This window comes from Anser brachyrhynchus (assembly GCF_964034855.1).
Source record: "Anser brachyrhynchus genome assembly, chromosome: 20".
In the NCBI taxonomy this organism is placed as follows: domain Eukaryota; kingdom Metazoa; phylum Chordata; class Aves; order Anseriformes; family Anatidae; genus Anser; species Anser brachyrhynchus.
Genome location: NC_137713.1, coordinates 3244264 through 3260800, shown reverse-complemented (window position 1 = coordinate 3260800; position 16537 = coordinate 3244264). Strand labels below are relative to the sequence as shown.

The following is a 16537-nucleotide window of genomic DNA, read 5'->3' as shown; positions in this document are numbered from 1 at the left end:
TGCAAAACCAAGCTAGACTGGCTGAATAGCATCCACTGATGGCTTTAATTAAATCCCTCGGTTAGTAAATATGCACATAGTGTTTGGTCCAGGAAGATCTACGGAACACAGGGGTAGACCAGTAATGCTCCACGAACACTGACATTTAAGTAGTTTCTTGTTTAACTTAGATTTATTCAATGACACATGCATTTCTGGACAGATATCTGAGTTCCAGCGAACAACTTTTATAACCAAGTATGAGAAATCCGTGACTGCAGTTAGTCAATTAAGTACGTTTCTAAAATACATGACTAGAGTAAAACTGGAGCAATAGAGAGAATTCTTCCGAAGAACAAAAAGAAACATTTCCATTTGTAATACTCCTGGCATTGATGAATCTAGAGGGGAAGGAGGGCAGCAAGGAGACGCAACAAGGAAGGAATAACATGATCAACCCTGTCCACAGAAAGTCCTTGAATTTCCACTCTCTCCAGTTCATTCGTTAATGCTCGGCACTTTTGCAGGCGGCTGGAGCTCCTGGCTGGCGCTTGCACCACACGTTACCGAGATTCCTTTTGTCTCTGAGCACAAAAAAGCAGAGAACGGTTGTGAAACCATATGCTTGACCGAAAGTGGCTTAGAAAGATTTCTTCTCAGCCAAACTCCTCCTGAACACAGCGAAAAAAAGAAGCCGCAGAGCTATCGGGATTGAAGACAGAGTCTCTTCATATTGCACAGGAAAACAAAGTCAAGACTTTGTGAGTACGTTCCAGGAAGGTTTACGCGGAAGAGTCGTCAATATTTATCAGGGTAACGAGAACCATCCAGCACAGCAGCTAACTGGCGGGTGACAGACACATCAAGATTGTTTAGGCAGAGAGACAGCTTGTTACCCTGTCTTGATCTCTCCTTGTATGTTTGACTAATTTACGGGAATCCTGTGGGGAAAAGGCTGAGAGGCTGGTTTTCGTTAGTCGGGAGGGGTGATCTGTAACCATCAAAATTGCGTGGAATACTTCCGCTGGTGGAACCGGAGCTGTTACTGAGCGTCTCTATGCTTCCCTCTCGCTGAAGCTCTGAAATGGGAAGAGAGAAGAGGCCCTGGTTAGTGTTTCAGATAAAAGAACCCAGAGTGCCATTAGACGGCCGCTTTATTGACAAATCTGTTTATTGTATCCCTGCTCTAGCGCTGCATTTGCTTGTCATCCATCTTTTCTGGGGCGATTTGACGAATCGCTCCGGAGGCATCCCAGCTCCTGGTCCCACGTCTCTGCTGGGCTTGCGTTTCAGCCCAGCGGCAGCAGGCCGGAGGCGTTCAGCGCTGCCCGGCACTGCAAGCCCTTCGCTGGGGGTGAGGCCAACGACTGGGGACTTGCCAGGGTTCAGGACTGGGGATGCTCACGGCTGAACTGAGCAGGGTGCAAAGGGTACGGAGGCAGATGAGGAAACATCCTTCCTCTACAGCAGCGCTGCCGGGATGGAGGAAGGGAGAGGAGCAGCACCAGTTACTGGCGGTGTGTACCAGCGGTGCGTAGCCACGGCAGATCACAGCAGGGACTTTCTACAACCCCTTATGCTGCATAAGCAGACATAAATAACTCTGCTTTTGTGAGGCAAAGAGAAAATATCCCCTTTCCTATGTGCCTGGGCTGCGTCCCAGAGGAAAAGAGAACGCCTCATGTGGCTCTCCCTCTCCTGGTCACACACATCGAACCATCTCCTCCCCTCGCTGACCTCCCAAAGCCTTTCTTGCTACCTAATCTCGAGGCACTAGGATTTTTGTGTGTGTAGAGCACCGTCTGGACCCGTGGCCTCTCTGTGAGCCACTTGAACCCAACAGTTGAGTCAGCGGCAGCGTGCAGCAGCACCGCTGGGCAGCGTCACCCTGCCCAGCACTCAGCGGCGGCATGCAGTGGTGAGATTAGGCAGAGCCGCGGGGACACGACAGGAATCCTCTCCTGGACACGCGGTGACAGCCTACGAGAAATATTCCCTCGAGTTGCAATGTGCGGCCCTAAGTGTGACTTCCCGGCCCTGCGCCTGTGCGGCCTGTGCTCGGGGAAGGGACACGGGGCGAGCAGTTTGGACAAATGCCTCTGCAGACACTTGCTGCAGTAGGACCCCAAGACAAGGACGTATCCATGCACGGCAAAAGCAGAAAGCCAGTTCTTCACCAAAACAACAAGCATCCCTTTCCAGGGTCCCCGCAGTGCCACCCAACTCCCACGTGCCACCCAGGCACCGGGGGGTACTGGCCACGTGAGCTCACACCTCGCGAGCGAGGGCTGGGAGAGGCAATCCCCGATCGCAGAGGTAACTTGCAGAGGAGATAATCTGCCCAGGATACATAAAAACAAATCTGCAGGAAATCGGTCACCCTATAAGCAGCACTGATAATGACCTCAGCTGGATTAATCACCATTTCTTGCCAGTATTTGGTTAAGGAATGTACGTGCATAAACCTCTTCATTTTCCTCACATCCTCACTCTCCCATGAGTTCAGGAAGTAAAAACAGTAATTTAAATCAGAAATGAGTGGCGTATCCCACACTAATACTGCGCTTATCCTGTCTGATTTGGTGCTTTTATCTCCCCTGCACACAGCTGGCTTTGGTTAAACGTCTCACGTCAGAGCCTGCGCTCGCCGGGCAGCCATCAGCAGCGCACCGGAGCATGCTCCGGCCCCGATCAGACACTGTTAGGGCTGCCGAGCTCCTCCCGAGGCTCCTCTGCTCCCTCACCCCGGCCCTTTTTAAGCTATAATTGATTTTCAGGCACATGTTGTGTTTTCAGTAACCGTAACAAAAGGTGGAAGGGGGGAAAAGTGCGAGGGCACGTTCCTGTGCTCTGTCCCATCCCGAGCATCAGCGTGGCCTTCCCGCCCGGCCATGGGATGGGTTTGGGGGGATTCAGCCTGGCAGTGCTGATTCCTAGGGGCTGCAGCATTTCTGTGGTTAGCAGCACTCGTCACCTCAGTGGCGGACTGCCAGGGGGTGGCACTGCAGAGGCTGATGCCAGGCAGGGAAAAAGCACAGACAAAAAGTGCAGGAGGCAAAGCGATGGGCGCAGGGCCTTGTTGGGGAGGCCGCGGGCTCCGCTTGCAGCCTTCAGGCACTAAAACCTTTTAATTAGTAATGGAAAAAGGCAAAACAGAGGTTAAAGAAGATGCAAAGGCTCAGGAGGAGCTGGAGGGGAAGCTTTCCAGCCCCAGAGCCTGCTCTATGTTTAGAGGGGACCAGGTAAAAAATGGGGGAGCTCCTGTGCCCAAACTGCCATCCTGACACCATGACAGCCGGCGCACGTGCTGCCCTGGACAAACATGTCCGAGCGCTCCCAAACCGCTCCGTGCTGCGCCCAGGCTCGCTCTGGAACCAATTAGGCGGCCACGCAGAAGAGCCGTGTATTTCGATACCTAAGGAGCCGCTGTAAAACTCCTGACACTGCTGTGCGGGGGAAATTGGGCTCTCGTGCACGGCCGGGTCACGCCGCGGCACCTGGGCCACGTGAGACGTGCAATTAGACATGACATGGTCACCAGGGACGCCCTGCCCTGCAAACATGACCCCCAGTGCACCTTCCTGCATTCCCCCAAATTAGCCCATTTTTTCCAGCTGTTTCATTAATAAAAAATACCGTTGAAAAAAAATAAAAGCCCAGTGCAAAGCAGAATCTTGCCCTCGGACCTGCCGGCAGAGCAGGGCAGGGCAGAGCGAGCTGCGCAGGGACATCAATGCCGTGCCTGCTGGGTGCTCATCGGGCTGTTGGGTATCGGAAGGAGCAGATCCCCACCTCCGAGCAGCCCTGAAGGAGCAGCTGAGCCCTGCGGACTGGACATGCGTGGCTGGAAGGAGACGGAATAGTTCCCAGAGCCAACCAAGACATGCCACATAAGCGGTCGGTCCTATGCGTTGGCAAAATGCTGGCTGAGAAGCAAGGAAAACGAGAACTGGGACCCAGCTGCTGCAGGACGTGGGTGTGGAGCAGCGCTGGCCGCGAGGCTCTGGGCTCCGCACCGCTCGGGCACAGCGGGGCAAAGCTTCCCGGCGGGAGATGCCGCTCACTTCGGCGGAGCTCTGCCGGGGACGGACTTGGCCCCAGCATGTCTGAGGGTTATTGTGTCTGCGTTCCCCCATGCACACACTGTCGAGATGCATTAACTTCCTTAAATGTACCAGTAAAACAACCGCTTCTGATGCACTTTAATGAACTTGTACAGTAGCCAACAAATTGTGCATCATATAAAACCCATTCTGCCTTATAGACTCTCTGGCTATTTTGTAATAACTGCAATTTGCTTCTGCTGAAGCAAGATAACCAGAGTTGAGAAGTCAGGCTTTGCAGAAACCTAAATATTTGATTTGGGGGGGGAGTGGGTGGGAGAAGGAAGAAAGGGGCCTCTGGGAGCTATTTATGGGGTCAAAATAACATGAGACCTGCTCTTCTCCTAGCATTTCCACCATCAAGGAAATGAAATACTGTGAGAAGACCAGCACTTGCATTATTTTGGCCCCATAAATGGCTCCCCGAGGCATTCGAAAGCCCGTGAAAAACAAACACAAATACAAATAAATGCTAATACTGGAAACGTAAATACTAAAACCTGCCCCCGTCCCTAGAGGAAACTACTCACAAAGTTCTGACTGACCAAAAAAAAAAAAAAAAAAGAAGAAAACAGGAAAAAAGATGAAGGAGCAGCAACATCTGCTGAAGCCATGAGGAGCAAGTCACTTCAGGGGAGCCGGCAGCGGCCCCGACCCGCTTCTGACGCTAAGAGTCAGGGGCACCGCTGGCATCACCCAGGGTGCCAGAAGCATCAGGACTTGCGGGGCACAGGCTCTTTGAAGGCAGCAGCACCTACAGCCCTCCCTGCCGTGCACATCGGCCCCTCGGCACCGGCACAGCACCGCTGCTGCTCGGGGCAGCGGCAAGCTGAAGGTGCGGCAGCGCACCTGCTGCCACCAGGCCGGGCCTACCTTCGCTCTGCCGGCCAGGAGGCCGCGGCCTGCCTTCAGCGCCTGTGCTGTGGGACAAACTGGAAAGGGTTGTTAAAAATCACACACACAAGAAATGTTTATTTCTGTTAATACTCCTGATCACCACACTTGTAGCACCAAAGCCGCTCTCTGCCTGCCTAGGGCCCAGTGGTGGGTAGGAGCAGCGCCTCGGGGCTCCGAGGGACGCGGCGGGGCAGGCCGAGCATCCCGTCCCGTGGGGGCTGCTGTCTGTCCACTTCCAGAAAGCTCCAGGAACCGTCAAAGGACTTCATCAAATCTAGAAAGGTATAAAGTCCTGCCAAGCTTAAATGTGAAACCATTTTATATGGCACATTAATTCAATGCCTGAAGAAAATCTATATAGCCCTCTTTTGCCCGGAACACTCATAAATTATGCTGCCTTTCTTATTTGTGCTCTCGCTGTAGTGGTCCACTTGAAGCCATGGTATCTCCTTTATGTCTACTCAAAAATCTCCTCTCCAGTGCATTATTTCTTCTAATGGTTTTTCCTTTCTCTCTGTTTGCCCTTCCCTACACCGGGCTGTTAAGCACAGTTTCAAAATATCCTCAAAACTCATTTGCTGGCGGAGCTGACCCTTTCCTCTACCTACCGAGCGCTGCACAAGCCCCGGCACAGCCCGGCGGAGCCGCAGCCGGGATAAATGATACAATGACAGCAGCCTGATGTGTCAGGGCAGCGGGGAAGCGGCAGCAACTCTGAATACAAGAATTATTCTTCATCATCTCAAACTGTCACAACACATTACCCTCAAAGCCGCAGCTCGCTGAAGGAGTGACCCTGGACTGAATGGGAGAGTGCTCGGGGAAAGAACTAATTGTAGCCTCTTTTCACACGTCAGTCACTTTTCACAGCACCAAGCCTTTCAAGCTCAACTAATGTCAAGTTCCCTTTTCCTTTCTCTGTGCTGAGTATTTCTGATTTTTAAGGATGGCATTTTTAAAGGAACAAGGTCTCTGGCAAGGGAGGAGGCTGGGCAGGGGAGGGAAGGAAGCGTCAGAGTGAGCACGCATCCCGAAGTCTAGCAGACGCCTCACGACTCGTTAGGAATTACACAATTAACAAGTAGGAATGCAGGAAGCGGGGTAATGGCCAGCAGGGCTCGCATCTCCTTGATTTCGTCGCTGTCATTCACCACAATTGTTCCAGGGAAGTTTTGGGGCTCCCCCACGAGCCGGGGCTGGTGGGCAGCAGCTTCCCCGGCCCCTCTGCCTCTCCCCAGCCACATTCCGAAGCACCAGCTCCAAGGCCAAAGGCAGAGCTGTGTTGTACCATCAAAGATAGTTTCTGCCCTTCTTTCAGAGAGGACTCCCTGCAGACACGCTTCCCGAAACGACAGCCCACTCCACACTCCCAGACGAAGGCACGGGCCCTTCACGCCTCCTTCTCTTTATCCGAGACTGTAAAATACTTTGCAGCAAGGACTATTTTTTTACCCTTATATTTGCACAATGCCTATCACCGGGGGCTTGCAGAGCTGACTGGGGCTCCTGAGTGTTACTTATTAACTGTAATGAATAATAATTATGTAGCTTCTGCCATCTGGATTCCCATTCAAAAGGATCCTATATAAAGCGAACACTAAAAGGCAATTTATATTAACACAATGGAAGTCTTGAGGATCTCTTAAACTGTTTGTAATTTACACAACGCTCCCCAGTGAATGGATTAGTTAAACATTTTTATTTTACTGATTGCTACTGAGCGGAGCGGGACGTGCTCCCGCAGCGGAGCTCTCACTGGCCCCAGCCCTGTGGCTCCGTTCCCCTGCACGCTGACACGCACTGCCACACGTATGCTCTCCATCTCTCCGTGTTTAGACAACAACCCAAACTCAGCTGGACATTTTTGGCTCTAGGACTGCATGAACGTTTACTACGAACACCACCAGTCCCCACTGGAGTCAGTGCTGCCACCCGGGACATGCGTGGCACAGCCCAAGGCAGAAAAGGGCTCAAAAACCGATGCAAAATCCAAAAACGGATTTCTGGTACACAGAAATACCTCTCCTAACACCAGGGCTCTAAAATTGCATTGCTGATAGTGCAACTGTAGGTTTTTCTTGGTTATCCCCTTTCCTACGACCCATGATTTTGTGAAGAAGGGAGCTCTGAGGGTAACACAGCTTGGCAGCCCTCAACAGCTGCATGGAGGCGAGGACCCAGACGCTGGCTCCGGCCCCAGTTCCGCACTGGGACCTGCACCCACCTGCAGACTTGGGTGTGCTGATAATAAAATCATTTTGAAACGCAAGCACTGAATACTAATTTTTCTAATAAAAGTTCTTAATTTTTCTAGCTCCTTTTAATTTGATATAGCTGAAAATAAATTTCTGGGCAAATGCATTTTTACAGTGCTCCTTTCCAAATTTCAAAGTCTTCATACATTACTGTAATGTTTAAAAATGAGTACAATTATTGTAACATTTAAAAGTCCATTAAATCTGCTCTCTGCCCCAAGCCCTGTGCTCAGCTCTCCCCACGTTTGGGTTTGGGCAGCTGGCAGGGGCAGCTGCAGGGACCAATTCCCTGCAATGCTTTGTGGGGCTGTGACAGACCTGCTCCAAAGATCTATTTTTTTTTTCCTAAGCTCAGAGATTTTTAACTCCATTCAAAAGAGGAAACGTAACACTATGGCATTTGAACACTGAAAATCAATCCCCATATTAAAAGCACTTCATCCTGCTGCATCTTTCAAAATGTTGAGACATCACACAAGCACCCACATTAAATTTTCAAAGTAAAGAAGACTTGCAAACACTGCCTGTACAACTCCTCTGAAATCAGAATTCAGTGGCCTATGTAAAATATTAGTTACAGTCAAACTATCTTACAATAAGTCTAACGCTGAATCCACATAGAATTCGTTAATGCGATGCACTTGGAAATGAAACCTGGCATCTCGGAAAAAAGGTGGCAGGATCTACCAAGGAGATGAGGAGGTACAGAAGGCAGGCTAGAGCCAGGGGATTGAAGACTGAGCCTTCTGAACATCAGAGCCCTTCAGAGACTGAAAATTTCATTTCTAGTGCCTTATTTCAATGCTAAGATGCCAAACGTCTAACACTTACAAAATTGGGAGGACATGTGAACTTACATAAATGACTAGATTTACTTCAAGCACGAAGAGATTGTTGAGATACAGACAAAACATTTTCATGCATGAACTTCTAAAGAATTTTGTCTCCCGAAAAATAAAAAAGCTTGTTTCTCATTTAAAAAGAGAAACCGAAAAGATCCGCACAACTTGGTTCCATGCAGCATGAGACCCAAGACTCTGGCGTCTTGCCAGGCTTGACTCTGAACATTTTATGGAAGGTTAAAAGTGCACTAGATAAAGGACTAGCATTTAGAGAGACAATATTCTTCATGATAGGCACTTTCACAATGACTGCAATGCTTTTAAAAAATAATCTCAAGTTTCCTAGAGCTGTATATTTTTGCAAAGAGGTTTAGGATGTTTTCCTACATAAATGGCACTTCAGAAGGATGAGTTGCCGATTTCAGACAGTATGTGAAATTTCAAGAACTGGAACAGTCGAATGGTTACACAGAAAGCAGATTTCTGTAGCCCATACACATCATGCAAACCTACAACTCCGTATGCATGATTTCCAGTAGAATTTTAAAATGAATATGCAGATATGGTTGCTTTTGTTAAAGGCATTCTCTCCTACCCCATCTTGAAAGTTTTACTGTGTTGCTAGCATAAATCCTATAATGTACCTTAAATGTAATGCATGCTTTCCTGTGCAAGGCAGTGTGTATACAAATTTTTAATGTATTTAGGCAGAATTATCTCGTCTCTTCAGTTACGCAAGCAGCACATCTGTGTATATCAGACCAAAAGCATTTGCAGAGAAAACACTGTATTAAAATTCCTGGGTTTGGGCTCTCATTCTCAGGGTTACGGGAGTGCCTCAGCTTGCTCAACAGTGACCCCTCTGTCAGCCTCTGACTCCACAAAGAACAGAAATTAAGTGCAATCTGTGTGTTCATGACACCTACCAGCTCCGTAACGTGTGCTCCACTTTGTGTCCTACGCTGCCCAGAGGCTTCTGGTCTTGCTCAGAAGTTCTGGAGGAGATATCCCTATTCCTGAAACCACCACGTCTACCCAAAGCAGGTCTAGACCCAAAATGTGCGCCTTGGCATGCCCTTTCCCATCAGCTCCACCGGACCCAGAGCCACCCATGGCCTTGGGGAGCAGGTCCTGGCCCAAAGGCTGCCGCAGCGAAGCCACCACGCATGGGGAGCGCTACCTTTGGCCTCCTCCTCTCTTGCACCCAACCCAAGAATTGTAGCAAAAAAGCTGGGTATGGAAAAGCTGCCTGAACACCAACAGAACAAATGTGGTGGTGACCTCACGGTCTGGGCAGCGTTTCACTGATACGCTGAACAGGGGATCTGAGGCACGCGGAAACCTCAAAACTGCAGCAAGTTCCTTTCATGTCTAAGACCTATTTTTTCCTCTCTTGTGATGTTGCCTTGGTTATTGGACCTCCTTAAAAATCCTGGTTTAGGAAGACAAGACAACCTGGGAGGAGGACTACTTCTGAGCTGAGTGGGCCTATGTGTGCATCTTGCATGTGTGTGGGGAGGATTGTGTGCTTCTGACAAAAATGTATTGCTGAGTTCATTTTGAAAGTATAATATTACAAAGCAAAGTAATTCTGGCACAACTTCTAGTACATCTGACACAAAGTGGCCTCTCTGGCCAGCGAGGAAAGCTACCGAGAGACTCTGAGCTGTCTTCCTGGTGCAGATTGATGCTGAGGAGGAAGCTAGAACGGACTGGAATTTGGGTTTGATTCAAAGGAAAAGTTGAAAGTTTGGGGGGAGCAGATGCTCAGCTGGTCCAAATCAGAGAATTTTCGCTGAAGTGCACGCAGCCACACAAAATGAAGTCACCCGGGTTCAGCCCTGTGTGCTCATCTAAATGCTTCAAGGCTCTTGAATCTGAAAAGCTCAGGTGGAAATCTATCGAGCAGAGGTTTCCTCCTTTCATCTCCGCTGAGCTAGTTTTAGTGTCATTGAGAAACTCCAAACACACCCCAGTAATTCCAGTTCCAAACTGAACTTATTTCGCCTATTTAGTCAGTTATTTCAAAGATGATGTTGACATCGCTGCTTCGAGCAGACCCATTTTCTAAACACAGACCTGATTTTCTGAAGCACTCAGAGCTTGCCGTAGTTCTCTCGCAATCAAGTCTGTACCTGGACTGGGTGTTAACTGGGCCTGGAAAACAACAGGCCAACCTCGGGGGCTCGCTCGCTTGCGGGATTGGTTGAGGCTCTGAATACACTCTTATTTATATAGCTCCAAATTCTGGTGTTAGACATAAATATGAAAGAGGCTTGATAAAAGTGACATCTGAAGCTTAATTTGGCCTTTTGTTGAGGGAGTTGTTTGGCACAGCAGTTTGCATTCGTTCCCATGGAACCAGAAGGCAGTTGAAAAAAGTAACCGGGACTTTTTCCCTTTTAAAAATCTGTATTTTAAAACTGTTCCAAGTATTGATTCTAAGTCGCTTTGCCTTTTTAGTCACACTGTTACAAGCACTGTCAAATGCGTGAATGAGCTGCAGCCTACGGACAAGCACGTAGCAGAGGATAACTCTTGTGTGAAATCTCAGAGACCTAATGGCAAACCAAGGCATTCCTCTAGCCACATCCCACATGAAAGGCAATTTAAATCATCTCAAGCTGTTCAGATTCTGCCTTGCACTTGGGCATCTGTTGGAAAAGGTAATACCACTACCTGCTCTTCATGTTGTGTTCCTTCACATAGTTTTCACTCATTTCGATGGGTGACCAGCCACGTTTCCAAAAGGTGAACTAAACAAGTGACAAGACTGGCAAAATATAATCCAAATACATATTTTTTAAAGGTGCTGATAAAACCAACCCTGACTGAAAGCAAAAAAGCATGATTTCAGGTTAGGGACCTGTCCCTGTACAGCACATCCATCCACTGTTGCCTCCATGGCTGCAGATAAAGGGAGGAAGGCTGCCAGGTTAATTGTGATTATTGCTGCCAAACCTCATTTCCACTGACAGCCTGGCCTCAGTGAGGGAGCACCCAGTGGGAGTAGCTGCTCAGCGAGGCAGGAGATAACCCCCATGGGAAAGCCGTGCCCTGGCTTAGGAGAAAGTCAGAAGAGTCTCAAGGAGGGGAGCTGCACGCACACTGCATGGGACTGCTTCTGGTCCCCCAGCATGGGGCTATCTGCATCTGGTTGGGAAACCACCACTGTTCCCATCCTGCTCACCTGTATCAGGGTGTTCCCATCCCTGGCCACCCGTGCTCCTCACTCTGTGCTGCGCCAGCGAGCCCAAGCAGAGGGACCGGGGCTGGTCCTGGCTGCTGCCTCTGCCAGCACCTTCCTGCCCGTGGCCTTCCCAGAAAGACATCTTTGGAAACAGTCAGAGAAGTGATACTGACCCTTTGTCTTTCACAACACCATCGGCTTTTGATGTAAACACAGAGTTCATGTGTTGGGTAGATACTAAGAAAGTCACTGACCAAGGAAATAACAAATAAATACCAAAAAAAAAAAAAAAGGATGGTATTTTAGCTGTGGGGATGCTCTTGGAAAATGGGATAAAATGTCTCTCACGGAAAAAGGCAGTAAACAGTTTACATCCTGGAAACAGCCATTCTGCAGAGTGGGTGGCTTCGTGGCGCATCAGGCCGTGGTTGCCACCAGCCAGCGTTAGGCACTTACCACTTTGGTATTTTTTCAGAACAGCAAATGGTTGCTTGAAAAGTTCATCCACTTACCACCTATTCCTGTCTGCATGGAAAACTAATTCCTTCATCATCGCTGGGATGCGGGACAGACCGCATTCAAAGCTGCTCCCTGCCCATGACGGGAAATGCCTGGGAGAAATCTCAGAGACTCTTGCTAATGTCTGAGAAACACAAAGCGAAGACTAAAAGCCAGCTAGCAACAAAAGCACAACCACCTTGCCTGAAGTGGCAGGAATGAAACACAGAATATAAACACCAGAAGTAGGGAAAAGGCTATTTACATTTTTTAGAAGTTTTAATCTTTTTCTAAAGTAGCTCACGCATTACCAGGGATGCAATTACCAATGATGTAATTCAAGAGGGCACCAGCAGAAACAGAGAAAAGCAGCCAGCCTACTATCTTTTTCTCTCCACTTTGTGCCTCAACATCTTCTTTGTGAAAGAACACCTAACTTTTTATATAGCACCATTTTTTTCCCAAACCAATATGCTTTTGGAGGGTTCTTTCTAAAATTAGTTGCATGAAACTCTGCAGGAGTCCTAAACACATTCCACTTCTGCCGGGCAGTAGCACCGATGGTTTCTCCATTTGCAAAATGCTTCCAACTGATTTGCAATTTTTCTTGCTATTAGTATTTTTTGTGTGTGTGTCAGACATAAAATATTTAGCAATAACAAACAGAGTAGGATGAAAACTGCCGCAGCTTGAGAAGTGAGCTCAGGATATGATTCCTCCTCACCGGATGCCTGGAAGATGTCACTGAAATTCTCTCTCTCTCAGTGCAACCCGTGTGGAGCCAATATGAACTCCCAGCAAAGTGCTTAAAAACCCATTATTTATAATAACTGTTAAATGATGAGACATTGTTTACCCAGATCGCAAGATAAATTCTCACTTACAGAATGCTTGCCTGACCGTCCTGAACGTCATCTGGTTTTTATTTAAATGCAAAATGTAATTAGGCTCCCAATAACACAGCAGAAGAATTCAATAAGATAGGGCTTTTCACTTACAGTTTAATATTAACATTTTCCCATAAATGTTAATGAATAAAAGTCTACTGTTTTATATATTATCCATGGTGGGGAGACAGCAGGCTAAGAATGGAAGGGAAGATAATATTTCCATACCACAAATTACAATACCTTCCTCAAGGAGAGCTAAGCATTCCCAGCATTGCCATGGACTGGCCCCAGCACCGCTTGCCCCTAGGTGCAGTCACCAAACCTGGCCCCACGAGACGTGCCCCGGAAAGTGGCAGCACTGGTATGAAAGGTGCTTCCCCAGCAAAAATCCCCCCACAACCTTTTCTTTTCACCTCTTCCTCGCTGCCTCTCCCTGCTTCCCGCATTCTGTCTGCCCATCTCCACCAGACAAGCATCAGATAGCCAACAACGTAGCTGTTAAGCAAGGATACGGCCCCAAACCCTGATATCCCTAGACTCCAATGTGGAAGGCAAGGCTAGATTATCACAAAAATCAGGTTACCGTTTGTCTGATATTCTGTTAGAGAAATGCAGGGGGGTGACAAGAGGCGATGGCAGGACTGCAGACTACAGTACGATGACAGGAAATGATAGGGCATCCGAACGGATGGAAGCAGGCCTTCAAAGTTGCGGAGGTGGCATTTCAGGGGCCCATCGAAGGACTTCTGCCTCCTGAAGCCAAGCACGAGGAGCAGATCCAGGGCCTCTGCGGCTGAGAGGACTAAAAGCCGCAGGGCCGAAGGGCTGGCTCAGGCTGGAACATTTTAATTGCTTCAGCTTTTGACCTGCCATTTATTGCTGGGAATTTTGCTGTGTTAATGTGTGTTTTGCTGTTTGGTGACTCATACTTCATTGTATCTCTCTAATAAGAAGTGTTCATTTAACAGCTCAACTACTTAACAATTTATTGCATAAATGGGTTTCCATTCTCCAGCCTCCTCTCCTGTCTCCCCTGATGAGGGCAATGCATAGTTTATGAGAGCTTTGCAATGACTCTGGCCATCTTCCCTTCAAAATCAAGGGAACAGGAGATGCCCTCGGCATCAGCGCGATGTTAATGCTCAACACTGGCAGGAAGGGGAGTCGGCAGATCGGCCGCGTGTCGTTTTAAGATAACGAAAGGCTCAAACCTTCAAAGAGTTAATGCCAGACGCGTGGCAGATCTGCACTATATAGCAACAGAAAGGGGAGCAGAGTTAGGCTAACCATCCTGGACAGCGGGACCCCGGCTGGGGTCAGGCAGCCCGCCTGGCGCACACCTCCCAGCGCGCAGCGTGCCCCGCGTCGCGACCCCGTCTGTGGCTCATCTGCAACTTGAGGTCACGGGAGTAGCACGTACAGTGACTTCAGGTCGCTTTGGCATCCCCAGCGCTCAGATGACAAAACTGAAGCAGACACTGAGGGGCACAAAGGCAGCAGCTGAGCTGAGCGGAGACATGCACCTTCCCCTGGCTAGGCTTTAGGACCAAGCGCCAGCCAGTGCTGCACACAACTAAAATAATTCCCGTAAAAATCAGTGAAATACCCCCAGCCTCGCTCTGAAAGGTTCTCTGGGGCTGCAGGGTTTGGGAGGACAGAGAGGAACTGCCTCATCTTTATTCTGCCATCACGTCAGCAGCTGCAACAAGTTTGGGCTCACAAAACAGCTGTAAAAATACCAGTCCTGTTTCAAATGGTAGGAGATGAGGGCTCTTACTAAGAAATATATGCTTGCCATAAGCTGTATGCTACATAAAAATACCATGTGAAGACTCCAAAAGGAATAACGAGGTAATTATAGAAATTAGAGATGGAAAAATCCTATACGGCTGTTTCGCCGCCTGCACCCTGCTCAGTGCAGGATTACTCAGTGTGGGACATGCCTCAGAACTCTGGCTTTTAAAGGGAACATTTAATAAACATTGAGAAATGTTTCTAAATATTTAGAAAACTCAAACCAACGGACTTCCACGCCAAGCTGTACAAACAGAAAATCAACTTAGAAAACTGTTAAAAATCAACAGCTTTTGCATGCACCAAAATACATTTCTCTGAATAGCAAGCATCACCTCATGTGCGTGATATTGCAAACAGTGCTGTTAGGATGCTGAGCCCTTTGCAGAATCAGGCCTAAATGAATACCTACCGTGGCTGTCCTCTTGTTCCTGTTGAAATCAATAGCAGAAGCCTCTGTGATGCAAAAAGCCTAATGCTTTACAAGGTACTCAGCAAAACAATCAAATGCGAGCAAAACCAAGCTAGACAGAAGGGAGCTTCACATTTTCCTGTGAAATGCTGGAGTATTGCAGTAGGAAAATTAATTTGCTTAATCATTAGGAAGAAAAACCGCAAACCAAACCAAACCAAAACCCAACATAATAACAAATCTCTAAGGAGAAGGGGAATTGTTTCTCTGTTAACTACGTGGAGACAAAGCACTGGAAGAAAAATGTCCAGTTCCAATAATGTCGTAACCTGATTATAGCCTGCACAGAAGAGCTAAAACACTTGCAGAACAATGAGTAAGAAATTAAGTTTTAAATTGAGTGCTGGCCCTATCTTGTGTCGTTTCTTTATATTCTAGTAGAAAGGACACTGCTGAGCTCATTTCATATACAGCAGCCTGAGATGCCTGGATGCAGACATCATTTAGTCATCTCATATATGTTTCTCCCCATTTCTTTCTCCAGGAGGAATGACAAATCTAGAAATGTGACTGCACTTTGTTTTATTATGATATTGATTTTTCTGCAAAGGGAAAGTGCATTTATCCCCCAGGTCTGTGTGCTGGCAAGAAAGGGTTAACAAAATGTTTATCACAAAGCTGGCTTCAGAGTTGAAAGTAATGTGATCAGTAATGAATTTTGTGTTACATTAGGTTGTATAAATGGACAGACAAGCGCAGACAACAAGTGGCCAGGAGTCGGGGCTAATCTAATGATGTAAAAATAGAGACAGCACCAATTATACTTGGGGCCAGCTCAGAGCTCCTGCAGGGACTGCAAATGAATAGGTACAAATCAAATTACTGACTAATAGACGCACTACAAGAGAGGGCAGTCAATGCTAAATACATTAGGGCCTTGTGACCTCTCTGCTCTGAACAGCAGAATCCTAAATTTGACTTAAAAAAAAAATCAAAGAAACTCTTGTTCATTTAAGGGGAGAAATAGAACAATGTTATTTGTGAAATGATTTGAAACACTTGGATATTTTTTGAGTTTTGTTCCTCTACAACCATGTTATGTGTGTAACCCTTTGAAAACTGACAGAGGGTTTGCTTTTATAACAAGGAGAAACACTCTTTGTGCAAAAGTTAAGACCTGAGAACAATACAGTTATGTTACATACCAAAACATTTCAAAGCCATGTGCCTCTTTGTGGTGATGTTTTTTACTGCTACTTCACCGGCTGTTTCTGTATCAAAAATAAAATATTTCTTAAAAAGTGTCTTGATTTAATAAGAAGAAAGAGAAAAGGAATCTCCCCACACCACAATTGATAGTAAGTAAATGCAGTTGACCAACTTGTTATCAAATGGTAGAAAGTCAGAATTGTCTCTTAGTATCAGTACGCCCTTTAGAAACATCAGCAGGCTTTTTCTATGAACAGCAGTGAACCTAAATCCACACCAGAGACATTTGTGGTAACAGCATTCATCCCCCCTCCCCCTTAAGCAATGTCTGACCTGGAAGAAATTCCACTGAAAGCCCCAGCCGGTTGTTGGGTTCTGAGGGAAGGGCCCGCTTGGCACGGCTGGCTGCCCCAGCCCAGGCTGAGAAGCGGAAAACGGTCCAGGTCTGGAGACCTGACAAACAGTTTG

General features: G+C 47.6%; 1 protein-coding gene across 14 annotated transcripts in view; it reads right to left on the bottom strand.

Annotated features, from left to right (window-relative positions):
• Nucleotides 1–153: 153 nt before the first annotated feature.
• The window catches only part of BCAS3 (BCAS3 microtubule associated cell migration factor), a 357411-nt gene continuing 341027 nt past the window's right edge, over nt 154–16537 (bottom strand). For 7 of the 14 annotated variants that reach the window (XM_080563582.1, XM_080563584.1, XM_080563579.1 and 4 more), the window contains one exon: nt 154–1058. In XM_080563582.1, the coding sequence (XP_080419708.1) occupies nt 1035–1058 (24 nt within the window). In that variant the 3' untranslated portion in view covers nt 154–1034. Of the gene's footprint in view, nt 1059–16065; nt 16132–16537 lie in introns of all 14 variants that reach the window. The other 7 variants (XM_080563583.1, XM_080563569.1, XM_080563570.1 and 4 more) reach the window with 2 other exon arrangements.